The following is a 21,874-nucleotide window of genomic DNA, read 5'->3' on the forward strand; positions in this document are numbered from 1 at the left end:
AATCTCAGAGCAGCAAAATAATGACCTACAGTGAGATATAATGGTAAAATAAAGAGGCTGCATTAAGCCCTGCACTACATTTATCATCTCTTAAGTCACTTGATATATATGTTAAATATTTCATTTTCTCAATAAAAATGTATGTTGCAATTATAATCCGTTTGTTTATTCATACCAAGTTAATGACACAAATGGCTTGATGAAGTTTATTTTTCATTTCAGCAGTTTTCCATGCACCACATCTACAATGATATATTCCACCAAGCTGCAGTGTCACAGAGTTAAGTAATATTAGGATAAACATTATGTCCTTTATTTTTACTTCATATACACAGGGACCCCGGAGACCCTCTTACAATGAGCACTAGCAGAATCTGGAGGAATAAAGAGTTTAATTGGATAGAGGGAAGCCGGCAGAAGAGTGAAAACATAAAACAACGGGCTGAAGGTTGCAGCAGTGACAGGTTTACAATTTCTACCCTCAATGTAGGAGCAGTAAAGACGGTTTTCTGCAACAAAAAGTATTTTTAACATCATTCTTTGCACCTGGAACAAAAGGTTTTCTCTATTTTACTTTTGCTAACCAACAAAGAGTTCCTCTGACCGAGATCATTCTTTTTAGCCATGGTTGCATTAACCCACCAGCTTACTCTTTACCTTCAAGTTAACAGATTTGTCTAAAAATATGCATACATTGATTACATTATAAAGGTAAATAAAACAGGTCATGTTCTCTATGATTTATGGACATGTAGGTTTATTATGGCATAAAAAAAGTTTTAAATTATAAAAATAATGTGATTTTGTCTAAATACTTAACTATTGAACAGTGTTTGGTTGGTGCCAGGTAACTTAAAAATATTATTCAATAAAATATCAAAATTAAGCCAGTCCATAATGTAGGGAGAAAAACTAAATACCTGGATGGATAAAATTGAATGATCGTTTCCCTTAATATTCAGAAAAGTGTACAGAGTTTGATTGGTGCCTTCACCAGAATGACATACCTGGCATCGGGAAATAATGTATTGAGGAAATTTGTACAGAAACATAAATGCAATGTGATCCTTAAATACTCAAACAATTGCACAGAGTTTGGTTGGCCATTTTTTTTAAAGTTCTGCAGAGGGGAGCTGGACTTATTACCTCAGTCTTTCTACAATCATGACTATGTACCTAATCATGTACATATGAAACCTTATGTGGCCCTTGAGATTCTGTGGCCCCTGGAAAGTTGCATGCTTTGCACTGCAGATCTGCGTTATAAGGTGCAGCCGAAACTCATACAAAGACTCAAGGGAAGTGTGTGGTTCCTGTTTCTCTTCTTTCAAGATCTTTGAGTAAAAAATGGCAAAAATGCACATGCTGAATTAAACACAGCCTGAAGGCAGAGCGCAGAGGGCGGGTTTGTTTTACTACACAGAGGTGTAAGGCCTCAGAGGTGATGAGACACCAGACTTCTGAATTGGTGAGGTATATTTAAGTTTTGGGGGGTGGGGAAGTGAGCTGAGGTGTAGATACAAGCATCTTCAGAGCAGTGGAACACATAACTACTGTAAGTGCACACTATAAACTGCAGCGAGCGTGGTTACAGTCAGTGCCAGACAAATACACAACACACTGTGTCAACGTTTTCCAGACCTGCAGATAAAAACTCAGGACTTTTTTTTTTTGTTCCCCACTTTTCTTCATGTTTTTGCTGTGGATTTTCCACAAAAACGTCCAAGAGCAGCAGAGAAACCAAAGCGACAGGCTAAGTGTGATTAAGGGTCAACAGCGGGGTTTATAATGTTTTTTCTCCAGTGTCGGTGTGACATGAAATCTACAGCAGACTGGGATTTTATAGAAGTCGCTGTGAGCAGAGGTGAGATAAACACACACAGAAACCATCGGACAGAAATTCCCACACACTGTTCAACACGGCTACAACCATTTACAGCTCAACTAGCTAGTCCTCGCTGAAGATGCTACACAGGATTCACAGGTTTTTTTTTTTTACAGCTTCCCCTCCAAATAAACTGCTCCACCCAGCTGGGTCTATTTACAGTTTTACAAAAGCGGGGATGAGATCTTAAAGCGGGTGATACTCGAGTGTTATTTTGTGGCAGTGCAGCTGGGCAATACTGGCTTCAACAGATGTAATGCTGGCAAGATTATGTGGGATGTCTGGGAATTTCAGGAGATGCAATCTGAAAATTAAAGGTTAATTGATGTTTGCAGATTAGAGCTTGCTTTGAACTAAAACAATCCAAGACTCGCGTTTTTGCAGAAGGTTTTACAACAACGTTGGTAGCGAGTCTCCTTTAGCAACAGGCTTTTTACTTCCCTAAACTCAACTTTTTCATTTGTCATGCAAGAATGCGGAAATCACTTCCTTCTGTCACATAATAGTATTAATTTCCTTATATACTTTCCTTTATTTGCATGATTTTGTAAAACTGTGTTGTGTTTTTGAGAGTCGTTATTGCCCACATGCACTGCCTCAAATGTTTAGCCAGAAGCTCCACTGTTATGCGTTGTTTGGTAATACAGATGTGAAATTAGTTGTTCAGCATTTGTTCCTCGTGGAAATGTTGATTGTTGGTGATGCTGCAGACAGAAGCGACGGTCTTTTGGTCCGTTCCTCCTGTTTCTGTCCAGCATGCCAGCTCCTGAGAAGGTCCTGAGGAAATACAAATGAAGAAAGACAAGTAAGAATTGTCAATTAAGGTGCAAGTGGGAAATAAGATCAATAAAATAAAAGAGATAATAACTAACCTTCTATTCTATTTATTGTGAGTATCACTTTCAAGGATTATTTAGTTTAGTTATCGATGATTATAATAAATAATAATCATATTCAAATTCATTGTTTTTTTATTATTACAAATAATAGAACTAATATTTTTGGGTTATTTAAAAGCCAATTACAATGTTGTAAACTGGGGTATGTAAATACATAGATACAGTATATATAAATGGGGAAAGACAGGATTGAAAACTGCATATGGTTTAGGTATAGTGTCTTGAAATGTGTCTTTTTTATTTCTACAATTCCAATGATGTTACGTCGTTAGAGGCCCTCTCATTGTAAGACAGATTCTTACGTTAAAATAAAAAAAAACGTACATGGTGGTTTGCTCGTGTTTTTTGGATAGGGATACTTCATCCGATTGAAATGTCTGTGTTGTTATGGGACAGTCCTTGGAGTTTTCTTGTGATGTTAGCGTCATGCAACAGGTGTTACGCCCTGTGTGATACTAACCAGTATGTAAAAAGAGTGTTTAGGTTGTGTATCTGATTTTGATGGAGGGTGTGTACCTGGCTACTGGACGTCCAGTTTGCTGGGGCCGATGCTGTGGATGAGTGGCGAGGACTCGGAGGCGGCGCTGTATGCCTGGATCAGCAGGTTCTTGTTCAGGTCTCCCACCCCGCTGCCCGCCAGCATTTTAGGGTAGGGGGGTGTCTCCACTCCCTGCCGCTGTGCTCGCCCTTGAGCCTCCAGGTCCATCATCAGGTCCCCGCCCTCTGTGAGCGGGGAGAACTCATGAGCGCTCGGCTGCTCGTCCCTAGACACCGGACTGATGGAGACAGATGGAGAACTTCAAGACACGATGGTGACAGAGACAGGATAGTCTATAATTATTTAAGCTTTTAAAAAGTCAGTACACATTTTGAGGTTCCGTTATGAGTGACAACATGAGATCCAGATGTTAGCAGTTGCCCCTTTAATGTATCCTGTACATTTTTATCCCTTCACCTCAAACGTCCTACAGAAAATGTTCATGGGTCGACCATGAGATGCACAATGGATGACTGACAAAATGACTAATATGTGTGGAGTCACCTCACTGCAGTCTCAAATTGGCAGACAATGTACAAACAGAATGGGGAAAAAAGGTTTTGTTGTTATACTTATGATAAGGACAACAGGGCCATAAACTCTAGTGTCTATTGGATAAGGTTAATCCAACAAATAGAAGTCATGTGGTTCCTCAAGTTGATTTTCTTAACTCCCTTGACTCTTTTCATTCTTGCAAATGTATTACTTTTACATCTGACAGAATATTCAGTTTTCAAATTACGACTTTGTTCTAGTATCTTAAGTTGGGTTTAAAATGCTACAACACATACTGAATTTATAAAGAACTAAATTGAGCATGAAGTTCTGAGATACCTGAAACACATGGGAGACACACAGACAGGTGACAGAGTCTGACAGAGACAAAGGCGTCTCACCTGACGTCCATAGACTGGACTCCGTCAGACAGCTCCTCCACAAAGCTCTTGTTCTCCAGGGGTCCCAGCATGATGAGGGGGGCCTCAGCTGGAGTTGGGGCATCCTCCTCTGAGGGGACCGCAGCCTCGGGCGTCAGGTCAGTCGCTGCCATCACACAGAAATATAGTGTTCAGTTGCTTTCAACATCATTAGCATCATCAAAAAATAGGTCTGGACTGTGGGTCACAGAACGTGTGACAATAAGGCTCATTATTGTTCTTCCTACATCCTTTCTTCAGCAGATTGTGTAACTGAGTGTGCTGATAAAACAGCAAGGAAAAGACACTTTGAGTGCAGAGAGGTCCAGCACTGCTGCAGTCTACTTAGTGTTGGTGTTTTAACCAGCAGGTGGCGCCGCTCTCCTGCCTGTATAACACTGCTGAGTCACACTGCAGCCTAGACTCACCTTATTAAATTATACAGAAAACTAATTAAGTTGGAGGAACACAAAAGTTTTGTAACATTATTAAAGTACAAAGTTTTATTAAGGGAGGGTGGTGTGTGTTTTTTCACCTGCAGCACCAGACAGAGGCTCCACTTCACTCTTCCTCGTCCTCTTCATGATCTCCTCGATTCTCTGTGTTGAAATACATTTGTTTTAATTGATCCAATGTTTCATGACACTTTCACTAAAGCCACCAAGGAAACTGATCATATGTAGATGAGTGATACCTTCTTCCTCTGCAGCCTCTCCTGCTCCTCCTGCAGGTGCAGCAGCTCTCTCTCATGCCTCTTCCTCTCCGCCTCCTTCTGGGCTCGCAGGAAGGCCTCCTCCCTCTGTATCAAAAAAAATGAAATAATTCACATGCTTTGTATATATTTCAAACTTAAGAGTAAAGCTGAGTTAAAGTTCGACATACCACCTTCATTTGAAAGGACTTACACCTAAAGTCCAAGGATTCATTGAAGAAAAAGCTGAATATCCCAAATAAAGAGCTTTATATTTGTTTAACAGGTAGCTCAATGATCTTGTTTCCAGTCTTTGAGACCTATTGTAAATACATTATAATATGGACATGCAATGGCAGTTTTTATTGTTGCTTCAAGGACTGTTTTCAGCTGGCAATGTACAGGGGTGTGTCACTGTGAGTGGTTTCAAACTCAATTAGTCATTTCCTGCTCGTTCTTTTGTATAGTAAGTACAGTATATACACTCATCAAACCACAACGGATTAATAGTGCTTTTAAAAGAAATAAACTCAAATATAGAAACAATGGTTTCTGATGTCAAAGTCGTGAAAATATAAAAAACGTTTAAGATTTATACAAATAAAATGAGCCATGTGTGTGCCCTGACCTCTCTGTCCAGCTGCTCCTGCATGTCCTTCCATCTCTGCTCCTTCTGCCGTCTCTCCTCGTCCTCCCTGTTCCTCTTCTCCTCCTCCCGCCTCACTCTGTCCTCCTCCGCCTGCACTGCAGCTCGCTCCTGCCGCTCTCTCTCCTCCTGCTGCCTCCTCTGCTCCTCCTCCGCCCTCAGCCTGCAGGAACACAGGAACCAAGCAAGGCTCACTCAAATGTCTATTGCAGTACATTTCTATGTTTGAGTGACTGGTGTCAGCCTAGTTCCTGGACGTAGCTTTACTTTAAAACACATCATTTGGGGTCGATTTTTATTTTAGTCTCTAAGACCTGAGATTTTATTCAGGAAAAGATTATTGCAAAATGGTAAATGATGGAAGACTATGTTGGTCCTCACCTATAACAAATACAACCCTTATATTGATCAATGTCTTTTTGAAACCAAGTGTGTCAGCTGTAATGCACCCCCACCTCTCATCCTCCTGCCGCTGTTTCTCCTCCTGCTCCTTCTGTATCCGGGCCAGACGCCGTCTCTCTGCCAGCAGCCGGGACGCCTCCTCAGCGTCTGTCGTCCCTCCGACGCTCCTCCCTGTGGGCGTGCCCGGAGACTCTGTGTGGAGGGAAGATGGTGCAGCATGACTTAACAAAAAAAACAGGGCTGGACAAATCTATCAGGGGTCAAAAAAAGATGCTTATCAGAATAAAAGTGTTAAATATTATATAGGCAGGTTGTGCAGTGATACAGTGGTGTTTCTATAAAGCTCCACACAGAGCCTCTGTTTTGGGATTGATCTGTGGACAGATGTTTAAACCAGAGCGAGTATTAATTAAGTAGTGGTTTTGATCTAGAGAACAAATAAAGACAAACATATTTAAATTTAATCAACCCTTCTGTTTACAAATTCTCCTTTTGTCAACACATATTTCAACCAAAACGGTTGAATTTTTAATATACAACTTCAAAAAAATGGTAAACTCTAAGGTTCATTAATGTGTTTTTTAAATGTTTTTTTAAATTTGAGGTCAGTGTGATTTCAGGAAGTTGCAGTTTTATTTCCACTGTGTTTCTATCTTCACCAAAACCCAACTTCTTAAATGTTCCTCTTTCCCTGGAGATCTGGGTGATTACGTGGCAACACCTTAATTAACATTTAAAGGTTGTATTATGTGAGTTGGGATTAAAAAAAGGTCTCTGTGTAAATGCAGCTGAATTTCTTCCAGGTGAGTGAGTTCATTTCCAAGCATTCACAAACACAAAGAACTCTTACCTGCGTTCAGTTCTTTGCTGGTGGATTTGGGGATCCTTTTCTCCGAAGTTTCAGATTTGTTCGATTTCCTCTCCAGGGTGGTGTGACCCTTTCCCTCAATGTGACCCCTGTCATCGGTGCCGGGGGTGGTGGCCCTCTGCCGGAGCGGGGAGGGGGGGTACTGGCCTGGAGAGCAGGGAGACTGGGCGCGACTCCTGTTGGACCTCACCCTGAAAACCAGCACAAACACGTTAGGTCACAGTGTGTGTGTGTGTGTGTGTGTGTGTGTGTGTGTGTGTGTGTGTGTGTGTGTGTGTGTGTGTGTGTGTGTGTGTGTGTGTGTGTGTGTGTGTGTGTGTGTTTGTGTTTCTTACCGTTTTGGTGTAGCAGGGCCCTTGCTGTTGGCCCTGAAAGAAGAACTGCGGTTGGGAATGTTTGGATTATCCCCCTGAAAGTCACAAACATTACAATTACTAATTATCATAAACAGGCTTTGGTCATAAAATCAGCAAAATATGAATCTCTTCTGTGGTTGCTTCTATAAATCACATAAAACATACATTGTCCTGATATTTCTGAGACTCAGCTCTTTACTTTGCATTTGACATTAAGAGCCAGTGGGTCAAATCAGGACAGAAATCTGCTGCATTGCTTATGCGACACAAAACCTGGTGAGGGAAGCTGAACATTTGAGGGTATCTGATAATTGGACAGTGTTACAGAATTAAAATACATATAAGAGAAAACATTTGACCACATCAGTTATGCCTTCTTATGAAAGTGAACATGCAAAGGTTTGTGGGAAATGTAGTCTAATTTTGAAGGAAAAATAGCAACCCTACCAATAACTCACCCTCACATACATGTCTTTACAGTTATTATTTACATTAACGTACGACTAGTAGGATCTTGAATCTCCAGATTAAGCATGTGTGTGTGCATGTGTTTGTGTGAGTGTGCATTTATCTGCAAAATTTCAACAACCACGAAACAAAATGTCACAAGACTTGCTAATGTGGCCTTTGAGTCTTGGAACAGCTCACCTTTAATGAGGTTTTTTGTAGTTCTATTTGTGTGTGTGTGTGTGTGTGTGTGTGTGTGTGTGTGTGTGTGTGTGTGTGTGTGTGTGTGTGTGTGTGTGTGTGTGTGTGTGTGTGTGTGTGTGTGTGTGTGTGTGTGTGTGATGGCTGACCGTTGGTGTTTTGGCTTTGGACGTCTCTTCGGGCAGTCCAGTGATGCTCCTGCGGTTGGAGGAGCTTCTGTGCGGTCTGTGGTTGTTTGGGGAAGCTAGACGATGAGACACAAAAGACACTTACGCGTCACGAAAACAACACACATGCAAAACACACAAACACAAAAATGCGGACCCACCATGACGATAAATACAGAAAATCAGAAACTCAAATTGAGGGACGAAGACACACTTGAGCCAATATTTACAATACACATAAAAATGAAGCACTTTCCTCCCAAATAAATGGTTTCATCGACGCTCACATCATATGGAAACAGACACACTTGGGTTTCTTTTAACCAAAATGAAGTTTTTATACTTTTTATACTAATTTAATTCTCTCAACTCTACCAGATTATCACTCAACATAGGATATGCTCTTAATGCATGTTATTAACGCTCTTTCTTACCTCTCTCTGGTGAATGGAGGGCAGCTGAAGAGTTGGAGAGCTGTTTGTTGATGATCTGATCCATCCCGGGAGGAGACAGGAAGTCACCAACTGATAAAAAAAAACAACGAGCAAATGACTCACAGACACACACCACAGAGAATCAAAGCACTGCCTGCTGCAGCTGTATCGAAGGAGGATGTAGATGTCACGTTCAATAAAAGGTCCAGAAAAACAAACACCCATCACACGACAAACACAAAACTGCTGCCTCACACAGAAAATAATCCTGCAGATCGATACACCATGCAGGCAGGAGAATAAATTAACCTTGGTGATGTGAAATGAAGCAGCAGAAACCAGAGCAACCTGCTTCATCATGAAATGGAGGCTGATGATACAGAGGCTGCCAGTCCAATGAAATATTTCCTATAGCTTGTGAAGGCACCACGACAACATCAACATGCACAGGGTAACCTGCTTACTGTGAAACACAAAAGACAGATTATAATATGATTATTGAAGGTTCATAGTTTTACAATTTCCCAAATACTCTTTTTCATGATGTGTTATGACCTAATTCAGATTCATTTGGTTTCTTATTATTAAGAGGAATGATTTAAGCACTGGTTTTATGTGCTTTCTGGTGGAGATTTAAATGAGAAACATCAATAACTTGATGCAGGAACCATTTAATTTATACTAACATAAATATCACAAGATAACAAGGGTAAGTTAGAGCTGTTGACTAAGGGCTCCAAAATATAAGAAGGATACGGTTTTATGTCAAGAGAACTGCAATGATGTCACTATCTTGACACAAGGTAGCCACGCCCTTCAATATACGCAGTTTTGTTGTCTTTTTCACTATGAATAGGCCATCATTTACTAAATGAACATCAAGATGTATTGAAGAAGACTTGAATCTAAAGATTAAGACTATACAATCATTAGAAAAATGTATACTCAGGTAATAAATCAAGTGAGAGGTAGGGTAATGTTTCTCATAGACTTCTATACAATCTGACTATCAAGACAATGAGCTGCCACTACAAATACTGTAGGTTTAATGCATGTTTGCATTCCCTTCAATTTACAGACACCGAGTCTTTGTCCACTTACTTTGCACATTGTTTGGTTAGAAATAGATTGAAAGTGAACATTTTTATAAAATACCCTGCAGGTGTGCAGCAAAATTGCAGCAGTTCAGCAAAAGGGCAAAAAAATCCAACAAGAAGACATACATTTCTGCAGGGGCTTCTTCTGTATTAGCGATATTTTGTTTGTGTGTGTGTGTGTGTGTGTGTGTGTGTGTGTGTGTGTGTGTGTGTGTGTGTGTGTGTGTGTGTGTGTGTGTGTGTGTGTGTGTGTGTGTGTGTGTGTGTTTTAATATGATCTTTGCCCGTGTGTAGGTGGTAGGTGGGGTCTAAGTTTCACAGATTGCTGCAGGGAAAATGTCTGGTATGATGTACGGTGCATGTGTGTGTGTGTGTGTGTGTGTGTGTGTGTGTGTGTGTGTTTATGTGTGTGTGTGTGTGTGTGGGTGTGTATGTGTGTGTGTGTCTGGGTTCCCTGCTGAGAATGATATATATGCATCACTAAACACGGCCCTGGGCCAGGGAGATTGGAAGTGGAGCAGCCCTTTGTTGTGATAAGGGTGGGGGACTGTGTTTGTGTGTAGGGGGTCTCAAACCAGACAGTCATTAGCCACAGAGGAGTGGATTTACTGAGTGAACCGCTGATGAAAATGATAAACAGAAAGGATGATGTTTCTCTCTCTGCTACACACTCACAGATGCTCACAAACAAACACAGTGTGTAAACATCCAGCCCGTGTCCGAGTTTGTCTTCAAACAAATATGTACATATTATTTTCTGTTCTATTCCTGGCTTCAAATTCATGTTTGTTTTTGTATTGATTAAATAGTTATTTTAAAGCCTGTCACATTCAGCTTGTGTTCAGTAATAATAGTTAATATTTGTTCCACATTTTTATTCTTAATGAATCATTTTCCTACCTTAATGAAAATATATCTTTACACATGCCACATTCTATATAACTATACACTGTCTGTTAATAAATGTCAGTGTCACTATTTATACAGCAAAAGATTCATTTTTCTGCATCCAGTATCTCTGCAAATAGCAACAATCTCTCCTTGAGATGTTGAAGGACATACCGTGCTAACTATAGCTACCCAGAAAATATTTTGCTACATCTTTGTGCAAAGGTGTTCATGTTTGATATGGAATGTGAGGCGAAGTTCCTCCACCTCTGGTGAAGAACCATGGGACCTTAATAGATAAATGGATTCTTTTTCATTCCAAATCAGCAAATTATTTAATTGAATAATGTGTGGACTCTGTTTGAATCTTTCCATAAATAAATAAAGGAGCCGTTTTTGACTAAGACTGTGAAACATCGTTCATTAGAAGGACTACAAGCCCAGGCAAATCTGGTAAGGTAACACCACATTTGAGCACGGAAAATCATAAGTTAGCTAGCTAGTGTTAGCGACATAGATTGTGCATGGCCAAGGATGGTTTTTACTGAGCAGTTTCACACCAACTGAATGGAATGTCAAACCACAAAAAACTGAGACAAAAGGATCTTTTAAATTGGCAAACACCACAATAATAAAAATGTATCTAACGCTGTTGACTTCCATACATCTTCTTTCCGAAATAAGGTCCTATAGTGGACACCCTTAATGGAAGGGACTCACGCCTATTGACTGAGAAATAAGAAGATTTTACAAGCAACACTGCAGACACAGAACACACGTCATAAACACTCTGCAGGACGGTAAAACAGCCGATGCGGCGGTACACAGACGGCCACACACATGCAGACAGAGGAGCAGCTGCAGGAGAGACAGCAGGATCCCTGGTGGTGGCGGTGCGGGGGCGGTATGAGCGTGGCACACACAGAGTTATGTGATCTGTACCGTTACGGGATTGGTTGGCGTTGGAAGCAGCAGGAAGCTCATTGGGCTGAGCGGAGCCAATAGCATGGCAGGGCGGGGTCTTAGGGTTACCTGGGCAGCAGGTTAAGCAGAGCGGAGAAAGCAAAGCGTTACAAACTCACACACACACTCTTGTATACCAGCTAGACATACAACAAACACACTGACATAAATAGTAAATAAAGAACCTGATCCACACAAGACTTCTGCCAGGGGTTTGACTTAAAGATACAAAATGCAACCAGGCAATAAAGCAGTCAGTAAAACAAAACTAAAAACCCAATGCTACCTTCAAAATGAGCGTGTGAGATTGTGTTTCTGTCATTTAACTTATACACAAACTGTTGACAGATGAGTTGTTGTTGAAAGGCAACAACAACGCTGAGAGTCAACAGGACACACTGAGATTCAAATGTCTGCAAACCAGGAATGTCTGCACCACATTTCATCCAAACAGCTGTGGAGATATTCTCTGAGCCATGATGACACTAGAGGAAAAATAAACGGATCACCAGAATCAGTAGGATTCATCCTCTGGGATCTAGTGTTGTCAAGAAATATTGATTCTGAATATTATAAACTGTTTCAATACCTATTTTCCGCACAATCGCTGCACTGATACCAGCTGAGCTTTATCGCTCTCTCATTGTCTCTCTGACAGCAGATAAAACCCCGCTGCTTTTTATTATTACATGAACAGTAACAGCAAGACAAAAGTGAGTTATCCAAGCTTTAACATATTTAAAAACATCCACATACATCCCAACTTGGAAACCCAGAAGATCATCAATTTAAACACACAACCCTGACTTAAGTCCCTAAGAAACTTCCTGTATTATGCATCTTATCTCACACAATATCTTTTATATTCAGTGTTTGAGCTCTGAGGTTCATTCTGACAGATTTTCACGCATGGAAAACTCTGGGATCTAGATTTTGAAATCCTGACAGTGGTTTGAACAGTGTTTGGCTGCTCAGCATGTTCCCTGCATGCATTAGCAACATGCTGAAGAAGCCTATTATAGCTGCTTGATTTATAGCGTGTTATTGGACGATCAATTGGCTCCATATTTCTTTCAATTTTCCAGAACATAAAGCATGTGAACACGAATAGGTCAGATGAAAAGTATCCCATGTTCAGAGTGCTGCCATCGACATAAACTGAGCAAATGCAGATCAGATTTGGATCAGAAGTCGACCGGCTAGGAGAAAAGTATGCAGCACACACACACAGACACACACTTTAGTGAGTCCCTGTCCTTTAAATCGAGCAAGGCTGTAAGATGAGATGCTGCTGTTTCTGCTGCAGTGAGCGTTCTGCAGGCCGACTGATCCCAGAGCAGCCTCACTGCCTGTCAGTTGGGCCCCATCCAAGCCAGGACCCTCATCTCATGTCAGTGCCAGGACGACTGACGGCTGAATAATTGATGGAGTTATGAATGCACCGCAGGATGTAAAGCCTAGGTGGTGGCACTCTGGCTTCTCAGTGAGATGTCTCAAACAGGACGCGGGGACACCAAAGATAAACATGGATGTTTGCTCGGCCTCATGTCGCACTTTGTCTGTGTTTATGTCAGCGGCCTTGGTGCATTCAAGGTTAGAGGTGCTACTCTTCTGGGAATAGGAGCTGCCTCCCAGCTTGGAAATTAAACAACACACACACATACAAACACCTGTAGCACAAAACCCCGGCGTCAGTATGTCTGGTGGTAAACACACACACACCGCCTCTCAGACGGCGTTCGGAGACAAAGCGAGGAGCAGCTCCTGCATTGCAGCCTCCACACCCTTTTCCATGCACTGCCCTTCTCCTTCCTTCACCTCCATCACTTCACCCACAGCCTCTGCTTTGTCGTCCCCACCATTTCATCCCACCATCCCCCCCTTAAACACCTCTCCCCCCTCAGCCCCCATCCCTATCCGCCTGTGGGCTCTCTCCTGTTCTACATCGCAGACCAACCCTCACACTGACATCATCACTTGTCAACAAAAGCCCCCTCCTCACCCCTCCATCGTACTCACCATCCACTCCATCAGGGGGTCCTCCCCACGTCCAGCGTTTAGGCCTGTTATCCAGGTGGTCCACCCCTCCTCCTCCTCCTCCTCCTCCTCCTCCTCCTCCTCCTCGTCTCTCTGAGCCTCCTGCTCTCCGGCGCACCAGGGCCTCCAGCCTCTCCTGCTCGTTGCGTTCAGAAATGGGGAAGAACAGACATTCTCTCACCGAGCCATCACTGCGGCGACGGTTGCCTGGCGATGCGCACGGAGACAGCTGCGCCATGGTAACCGCGTATAGCAGCGAGCCTCGCCCCTCCGTCCTCTGCACACTCGAGTGTTTCTCTAGCGGTCACCGGCGCTCGATCGCTGGCTCGCCTCACACTCAGTGATACATAATACAGCAGCTCGGCTCCCTCTCTCTCTCTCTCTCTCTGTCTGCCTCCCCCTCTAGGTAACACTGACTCCCTCCCTACCTCCCAATGTTTCACCCCACCCTCTCCCTTTCTCTCTCTCTTTCTCTACCTCCCTCCCTCTATTTCAAAGAGCAGTTTAGTCAGACAGGAGGAGACAAAATTGCAACCCGTCACCACCCCCACGTACATGCATTACCACACACACACACACACACACACACACACAGTGGACCATGCCTCCACACACACACATGCACAATGGGTATTGATACTGGTTGCATTGGTTTTATCTCCATGACTGTTTCTACCTTCCTCTGCTTCTCTACACTCACTATAAATAAAGTAATAATTCATAAAACACATTCAATCATCGCAGAACAACAACACATTATATTCCATACATCATAGGAATGGTTCAAATGAATTGTTCTGACATCTAGGAGAGAAATAATACATTTTCCCAGAGTTTTACATCTTTTTATCCGTATATTGCACTGATGTGATCTTTTTTTCTCTTGGCATATTAACATTAAAGAGGAAATGAGAAGGGTGTGGCTTGACTGTAGAATATAATATAATAGTCCAATTATTTCTGCCTTGAGGTTCAGGGCTTCATTGTTTAATAAAAGTCTCTTTGACTAATATCTGGGAAAAATGTACGCCATTCTGAGGTAAACAATTGAAGAAATTGTTATTTGAAGAAATGAAGATACTGTTCAGAGACAACTCTCTTTTCTTTCAACCACTCTTTTTTTTAAATGTGGCTGTGTTAGAAAGCAGATTCTCGTTTAAATATTCCTATTCATCTTTTCTGTATACAATGTTGTATGTGTTGTCTTTAAATGTCCTTATATCCATAAACACATGCTCATTTATATTGTAATGCAATGATGTTCGCTAAGTGTCTCTCTATATGATTTGTTATCAAGGATGGGAGTGACTGCAAAAGGAAGCACATCAAAATAATGGAAGAAGAAAGCAGACAGCAGTTGTATATACTTGAACTGCAGCGTTTAAAGCTGAAACACTGCCATCTGTATATTTTAGGATGGAAATGCCCCACCTCAGCAGCACAAAGGGGTTTGCTGAAGGTGCATGCAGAGTCACGCACAAACTGCAGGAGGATGACGGGAGGGGGGGGGGGGCGAGGCAAGAAGGGGGAATTAAAAAGAGACAGCATATGAAAGATGAAGGGGGATGGAAGTGGAAAAGAGATATTCGTAGATAAAGATGAAAGGAAAAAGCAGGAAATGATAGATTTCTATTCAGACTTCAAGGTATTTATTCTATTTGTAAGGGGCACTGCAGCATCAAGTTAATATCAATTAGTTCAAATGTGGCAAAGACTGAAAGCCTGACACCACATTAATTGCAGGAAACCAAGAGAGCTTTCTGACACCTGCACGCTTAGAGATTCAGCAAAAAAGCTATAATAATCCTAACAGCACATACGATCCAAATTTCCGAAAACTGAGTATGAACTGAAATGATCCTCCACTGAGACGTTTCAATGTTTACATTTCAAAACTCCAATATTTAAAATAAAAAACATAGAAAATGTTTTAAATTAGAAAAAAAGCTGCTGTAAATGAATCTATTTTGGGCGATTATAATCACAAAACTACAATCTAGAGCTTGAATGATAAGACAATCGCTGTAAGAAAACATGATTAGCAACTATATTTTGAGAATACAGAAACTGTTTTAGTAACTTAACAAGAAATGTCAAGCATTTGTTCTTTCCAGCTTCTCAAAGGCGAGTATCTACTTCTTGTCTTTGTCATTTTAGAGTAAATTCATATCTTTTAATTATGGACTCTTCTAAGATTTTTCTACCCTGCCATTTTCTGAAATCTGTGTTCTTCTCATTGAACCAGGCTGATGGAGATTTATTCCCCTTTGCGAGTTGAAATATGTGCTTGTCACAGCCCTGCTAGCATCGAATGTCTCTTCCAGTAACAGGCACATGATACGCTGCCGGTGATGTCATTTCCCCATGGGGCTGACCAATCATTATGTCATTAATTTATGCATATGAGTAAAGGGGGAGGGGGCTGTTAGCATGCAAACAGAGCTTTTTAAATCAATAAAGGCCGCGACCCCGCCTCTCTCTGAGCGGTGAATGGAGAACTCTCTGTGGATCAGACTGTCACTCAGCGGGGGGCGTGTTAACCCTTGATATGCTGCGTTTCAACAGGCATTCATAATTCATATTCTAAAGGATTATAGCAGAAAACACAGCAGATGATGTGTTTAACCCTAAAAAGGATTATAATAACAACATGAGTCAATGGTTCTCAGCCAAGTGATGCCCACTCATGAATCATGTTGGTGACTTTGTTCATGTCTCAGGCTTCTGCACTACTCTATTAGAAAAAATCCCTAAAATGAACTGAAAATCCGCTCTTATCTCAGTTCTCCCACGTTTTTCCTCACCCCTATATGCTTTGTGTTCAAAACTTTCTAGCACTGTTTCGTTAGCAATGAAAATACACTGCCCGGCCAAAACAAAGGTCATAAGCCTGTGGGGGCAGCGCTATGATCTGGGGCTGCTGCAGTTGGTCTGGTCTAGGTTCAGCAACGTTATGTGCCCAAAGAATGAGGTCAGCTGACTCCCTGAATATACTGAAGGACCAGGTTATTCCATCAGTGGATGTTTTCTTCCCTGATGGCACGGGCATGTTCCAAGATGACAATGCCAGGATCCATCGGGCATTGTGAAGGAGTGGTTCAGGGAGAGTCCAGACCTGAACCCGATTGAGGATCTTTGGGATGTGCTGGAGAAGACTTTGCGCAGTGGTCCGAATCTCCCGTCATCAAGACAAGATCTTGGTGAAAATATGTTGTGACGTTGCAGAAGCTCGTGGAAACGATGCCACAGTGAATGTGTGCCGTAATCAAAGCTAAAGGCGGTCCAACGAATATTAGAGTGAGAGAGACCTTTTTTTTGGCCGGGCAGTGTATTTTGCCAAAACTCCTTCACTTGTGTTTTTTACCTGAAAAACTCAGAAGCTAAAGGGTATCATGAAAGATAGCGCCTATCCTCTATTGAGCCAGGGAGCTGTTATAGAAATCTTCATCAAAACAAATTTAACGCATTTAAGAAAACATATTTAAGAAGTCTAATCCATAGAAGTAGAGGATTTAAGACATTGATACATTTTAATTGTTTTTGTTTTAAAAATGTTTTCCAGCTTTTTGTTTTGTTGTTTCTTGTGTTTATCGAGCAGCAGAGCAATTGTCAACGGTGTGGACAGTAAAGATATATAATTTGTTGTTCTAAACATGACCTAAAGATTATTTTGAATGTATGATTTCATCCGTTATATGCACATAACTATGTCTGTATTGGTATGTTGTGGATGTAAAGGGTGTTTAATCCAGTGTCTGTGCTCTGTGGCTTTAAGTCTGAGCAGAAAACCAGCCTAACTTTTCATGTTTCAGTTGAATGCACACAATCGGTCGGCGGACAGAGAGCTAATAGAGCTGCTGCATTAATTGCTTGCTATTCCCTTAAACTCCTGTCCAGCCCAACAACAGCTGGAATCACACTGACTGGGTTATGGATCGACATGATTAATTTAGCGTCAGAGCTCAGAGAGAGAAAAATAAAACAGGAGAAAGAGAGCGTGGTGATTGGGGGAAAAGTGTGTTAATGTGAACAACAGAGTGATGGAGAGTACGAGGAGGCAGTAAATCACAGCAATGTAGTGGTGGCTTCAGCTGCATTTGTGTCTTCTTATATCATGTACAAGTTGCCAAATTGGGCAGAGGGTGGTAATTAAGTATCCTGTCACCGGCTATCATAAAGATATTGGAGGACTATAATATCTGTCCAACTTTACAGTTTGAGCATTAACCACAACTTTAAAATGATCTACTTTATATTGTCCGGGGAAATCAAAGCCCCACAATCAAAATGTCACCCTGTTTTCTCCCTTCTTCTACCCTTCAGTGAACGCATCATTAGTGTGAAGTGACCTCTGACCTTCTCGGCCTCTTGCTGCTGCCGTCTCTTCTCCCCGGCTGCGGCCCGGCGCTGCTGCTCCTTCCTTTTCTGCACCTCCATCTTCCTCCCTCGCTCCTCGGCGCAGCGCTCCAGCTGAGCACGCCGGCTCTTATCCCGTGGTGCCTCGGACACCTCTGAACACACCAGAACCAGGGGGGGGGGGTTATACACACATTTACACACTATGGCATTATGTTGTTTGGGGAGACTGTTTTTTATCTTTATTTCAGAGGGAAATATTTAACAAGTTGCTACACCACATGGCCATTTAAGCTATAAATAAGCTGGTGTACTACAAAGTACAATCAAAAAGATCTAAAAGGTAGAGTTTGACAAAGATTGAAGGTTTTATGGTTATGAAGGAAGCTTTCACCTACTTTTTATTATATGAAATATGAAAGTTGGCTACACATGAAGGATTATAGACATTGTAATAAGGCAGGAAGATATGGGTTTAAGTGGAGAACGTATATTGCTTTTTTTATTTTCATTCTGAAAAATTGTAAGTCATAAAAGAAAATGATTATGTGCTAGTAGACTTTCTCAGGACATGCCTTAAGGCTTTTATTATGTCAGTATTGTGGTTTAGTGGTGCATATTCTTGAGCAAATCTTCAATTAAATTAGCACACACCAGTTGACACACAGTTAGCTACGGGTGCTGTTGCAGATTCAACATGAAATGAATATGAATGGGCTTGAGTACAAATATTTTAGACTTTTTAAGAGTAGGGACTACGGTGCTGACCATGAATTCAAATCAGTGCTGATACTAATTTACTTGTTCTTAGCACATGTACCTTTAGGATTTGAAAGGTCATATTTCCACTGAGCTCTCTTTGGATGGTCGCAGCTTATCGCAAATATTCAATACATCTGGAAAGACACGATCTTTTCTGGACAGAAGGTTGTGAAAATCTGAAGGAATTTAAGCTGTCTGACAGATGAGTTGAGTAAAAAGAGTAAAATAATGTAAATACTCGAGAAAAGAGCAAATATCTTTACTCTAATACCTGGTGTTTCATAATCATATTGTTGTGTCAGACCAACTATAATGAAGTACCTTCACATTATACATTAAAGTAATGATATCAGTGTGATAAAACCCCAAAAAATCATTTGATTTAAGATACTGACAGGTGGATCCAGATGTCATTTTAACAATACATGCTCATGCAGCATTTCTACTTAGTCTGTGTTTTTTCCATCTTGATTCTGTACCATTTTAAGATTCGTCCTCTCCTGGGTTGTGAAGATGCTCATCAAAGGCTTAAATGTGATTCGAGGTTTGATTATAAGTTTACCTGTAGGGCTGTGGCTGGATGGTGACCGGGCAGGAGATGCATTCCTGCTGGTGCTCAGCGGAGCAGGAGGGGGGGCCAGCGCTGTGTTTTTAAGAGAGAACAGTCACACATGATTCACGCTAGCTGCCGAGAGCTAAATGCTGCAAAAAAATGTAAAGCTGGGGCAGTGAACGTGACTCCTGCATCTGTCAATAGCCTCTAAATGTAATAAATCCTAGGTCTGCTGACAGTGCAGGACCCCTGTGTGTCACCCGCTACCTGTTATGTTTTCATTCCTAAAGCTGTCATTAAAGTGTCTGTGCAAACACACACACACACACACACCCAGGGGACTCTCAACACACAAGCTGTTATTTATAGATATGCAAATATGTGCACATCAAAAGCTAAGTCCTTATTGTTTGATCTTCACTCAAAATTACATCACATGTAAAATAAATCAGCTGCATCATATGTTTCTGAAGACAATATGAGGCTGGAAATAAGATGCTGCATTATTGAGGCTGATTTAAGGAACATCTGAAAGAACATTTAGCAGTCAGTCAGTGGTCTGAATCAGACAACATAAAGAACAAACATATGAATCCATTAGAATATGCCAACACATTCCCATTAAGAATAAAGTGTATGCTATAAAACAGGCAGCATACATGACTTATTCTGATATTAGTCAGAAAGGATACTTTCTACTGTGTCAAATGCAGCTATTAGTTATATATGTTAGGATGAACTGATTGAAATACTGCACGCAATGTTTCACTGCAGTACCAATGCTTTTATATATGTACATATCTTGATGCATTGCAATAAAAATCCAATTTTAGTGATGACGTTATGCTTAGAGGAGTCTCAAACTGTGTTGAAAATTGCTGCATAGCCTATAACTCAGCCCTTTCATGAACTGCTAGGGTGTGAATGCATGTACAAGTACATTTTGCACCCATCCCTTGACAGTCTATGTAAATTAAATAAATATATATGATAAATTAGAGAATGTTTTGCCTCACCTGTCATCTCGGGGCAGCTCGGAGCCACTTCAGTCATGTCAAATGTCGTCGAGTGTTTTCATCAGAGGGACCTGATAGGAGACAGAGAGCCGGAAAAACACTCTCAGGAGACCGCCGGAGAAACACAATGACTCAGGGAAAGGAACACGGAGGAAAATATGATGGGGAGCGTGTTAGTGAGACGGAGAGGGGAGGGGGAGAACCCTATGCCTCCGAGCTAGCTTAAATGGCACTTGTCATGGTGAAGCAACGGTTAAGGTTCTTTAAACACGTTTAGATGTCAATACTGTGGCCAACATAAAGGTTGGATCAATGGCGGAAAAGACACCGTGGGGTCTATTTTTTTCCTACCTTCGACAAAAAAAGATATAATATTAATAGATGGAGAATAAATGTCTGTCTTTCTTTTAAAAAATAAATAAAGGAAATACAAATAATATACTTATGTCGTATAGATTTAAAATAAATATACTTGTTTGGACGGATCACCAGTCTGTCAAAAATAGAACCTGCGAGCCGCATCACATTTGGCCAATTTACAATTTAATGCGCCAAGAAAACCAATAAGAAAGATCTGCTGACGCTGTTCACGCGTTGCTTAGCACCCAGCGATTTCAAACGTTTGCTGCCGGTCGCAATAATAACAAATATTCAGTCATAAAGCAGTAAATCACAATGTAAACCTTTTCTTTAACTCTATACAACTTCATTTTTTATTTGTATGCTTACTGTGTTGATTGCACATGCTATAATGGTACATTTAAGGCAAACAGAATGTCAATAATACATTTTAAAACATTAAAAAAAAACATAAAGAAGTGTATGTTTATGCACTGTCACGTGCCTTGATTTGGCGCCGCTTCTTTGGCCCGTGTCAAGAGCACACGTGCCTGGCACAAGCAAGCCCCAACGGCGCAGTGACGTCATTCTGAGGCAGCCGTGCAATATGGGTCACTCGCGCGCATACTGCCACAATGCTATTAATAACTACGCAAAGTATTTGTTATTGGAAACCAGCATGAAAACTATCATGACAGCTTATTGTAGCCTGTGTGTACTGCTAAATACAAATGCACCTACATGCTTAGTTGTAGATTTACATAGCAAGATATTTGGAAACAAATCTGTGCATTAAAATATTAAAATAGCAACAATTGCAAGCAGTGATGGAAGAAGTATTCAGAACCTTTATTTCGATCAATTTTAGGTCTAAATCATAATCATACACCATAAATTAATGCACTGTTAGGAGCTAGCATCAAATATAGGCTACTTTACCAATGAACCCTTTCAAATTCATGTATATTATATAACTAGACTAGAAGTATTGATGCATTAATGCAGGGGTGTCCAAACTTTTTTGGGAACCATACGATGGGCTGGGCCCCTCACTAGAGGTGAGGTATTTTGCCTTATGTTAGCAAAATTAAGCAAATGTAGGTCAATTATGTATCTAATAAATGATACATTTATTTTAAGTGTTGGCAGCTCATTCATTCCTTAAAACAGAAGCCTCAGATTTCTTGAAATGAGGGGAAATATGAAGGGTAAATTTCAAGCTTGTTATGTAAATGCATGATTGTTATAAATTAAGGTTTGTTAGAAAATGTTTCAGCTTTATTGACTGAAATGGGGTTTATTAACACATGCATGCTACTAATAACGTAACATATGTTTACATATATATTTAAGAAGTACAATATAAGACAAGCACACGTTTCAGGATTGGGGCCATATTCCACTATACTTTTCAA

General features: G+C 41.0%; 1 protein-coding gene across 5 annotated transcripts; it reads right to left on the reverse strand.

The window, feature by feature from the left end:
- Nucleotides 1-192: 192 nt before the first annotated feature.
- map7d2b (MAP7 domain containing 2b) lies at nt 193-20,353 on the reverse strand. 5 transcript variants are annotated; one of them, XM_063912168.1, is made up of 16 exons: nt 20,121-20,353; nt 19,114-19,194; nt 17,790-17,944; nt 13,416-13,569; nt 11,376-11,465; nt 8,449-8,538; nt 7,997-8,115; nt 7,179-7,252; nt 6,826-7,034; nt 6,029-6,167; nt 5,556-5,736; nt 4,931-5,035; nt 4,772-4,835; nt 4,219-4,363; nt 3,301-3,581; nt 193-2,662 (listed from the first exon to the last, which is right to left on the reverse strand). In XM_063912168.1, exons 1-15 carry the CDS (start codon nt 20,155-20,157, stop codon nt 3,305-3,307), a joined length of 1,920 nt encoding a protein of 639 aa, XP_063768238.1. In that variant the 5' UTR covers nt 20,158-20,353; the 3' UTR covers nt 193-2,662; nt 3,301-3,304. The 5 variants fall into 5 exon arrangements, with proteins under 5 accessions (XP_063768238.1, XP_063768240.1, XP_063768239.1 ...); XM_063912170.1 differs by having other exon boundaries at nt 7,997-8,091; nt 20,121-20,352; XM_063912169.1 differs by having other exon boundaries at nt 3,301-3,560; nt 20,121-20,352.
- Between the last annotated feature and the right edge of the window lie 1,521 nt (nt 20,354-21,874).

This window comes from Eleginops maclovinus, chromosome 21, assembly GCF_036324505.1.
Source record: "Eleginops maclovinus isolate JMC-PN-2008 ecotype Puerto Natales chromosome 21, JC_Emac_rtc_rv5, whole genome shotgun sequence".
Taxonomy (NCBI): Eukaryota; Metazoa; Chordata; class Actinopteri; order Perciformes; family Eleginopidae; genus Eleginops; species Eleginops maclovinus.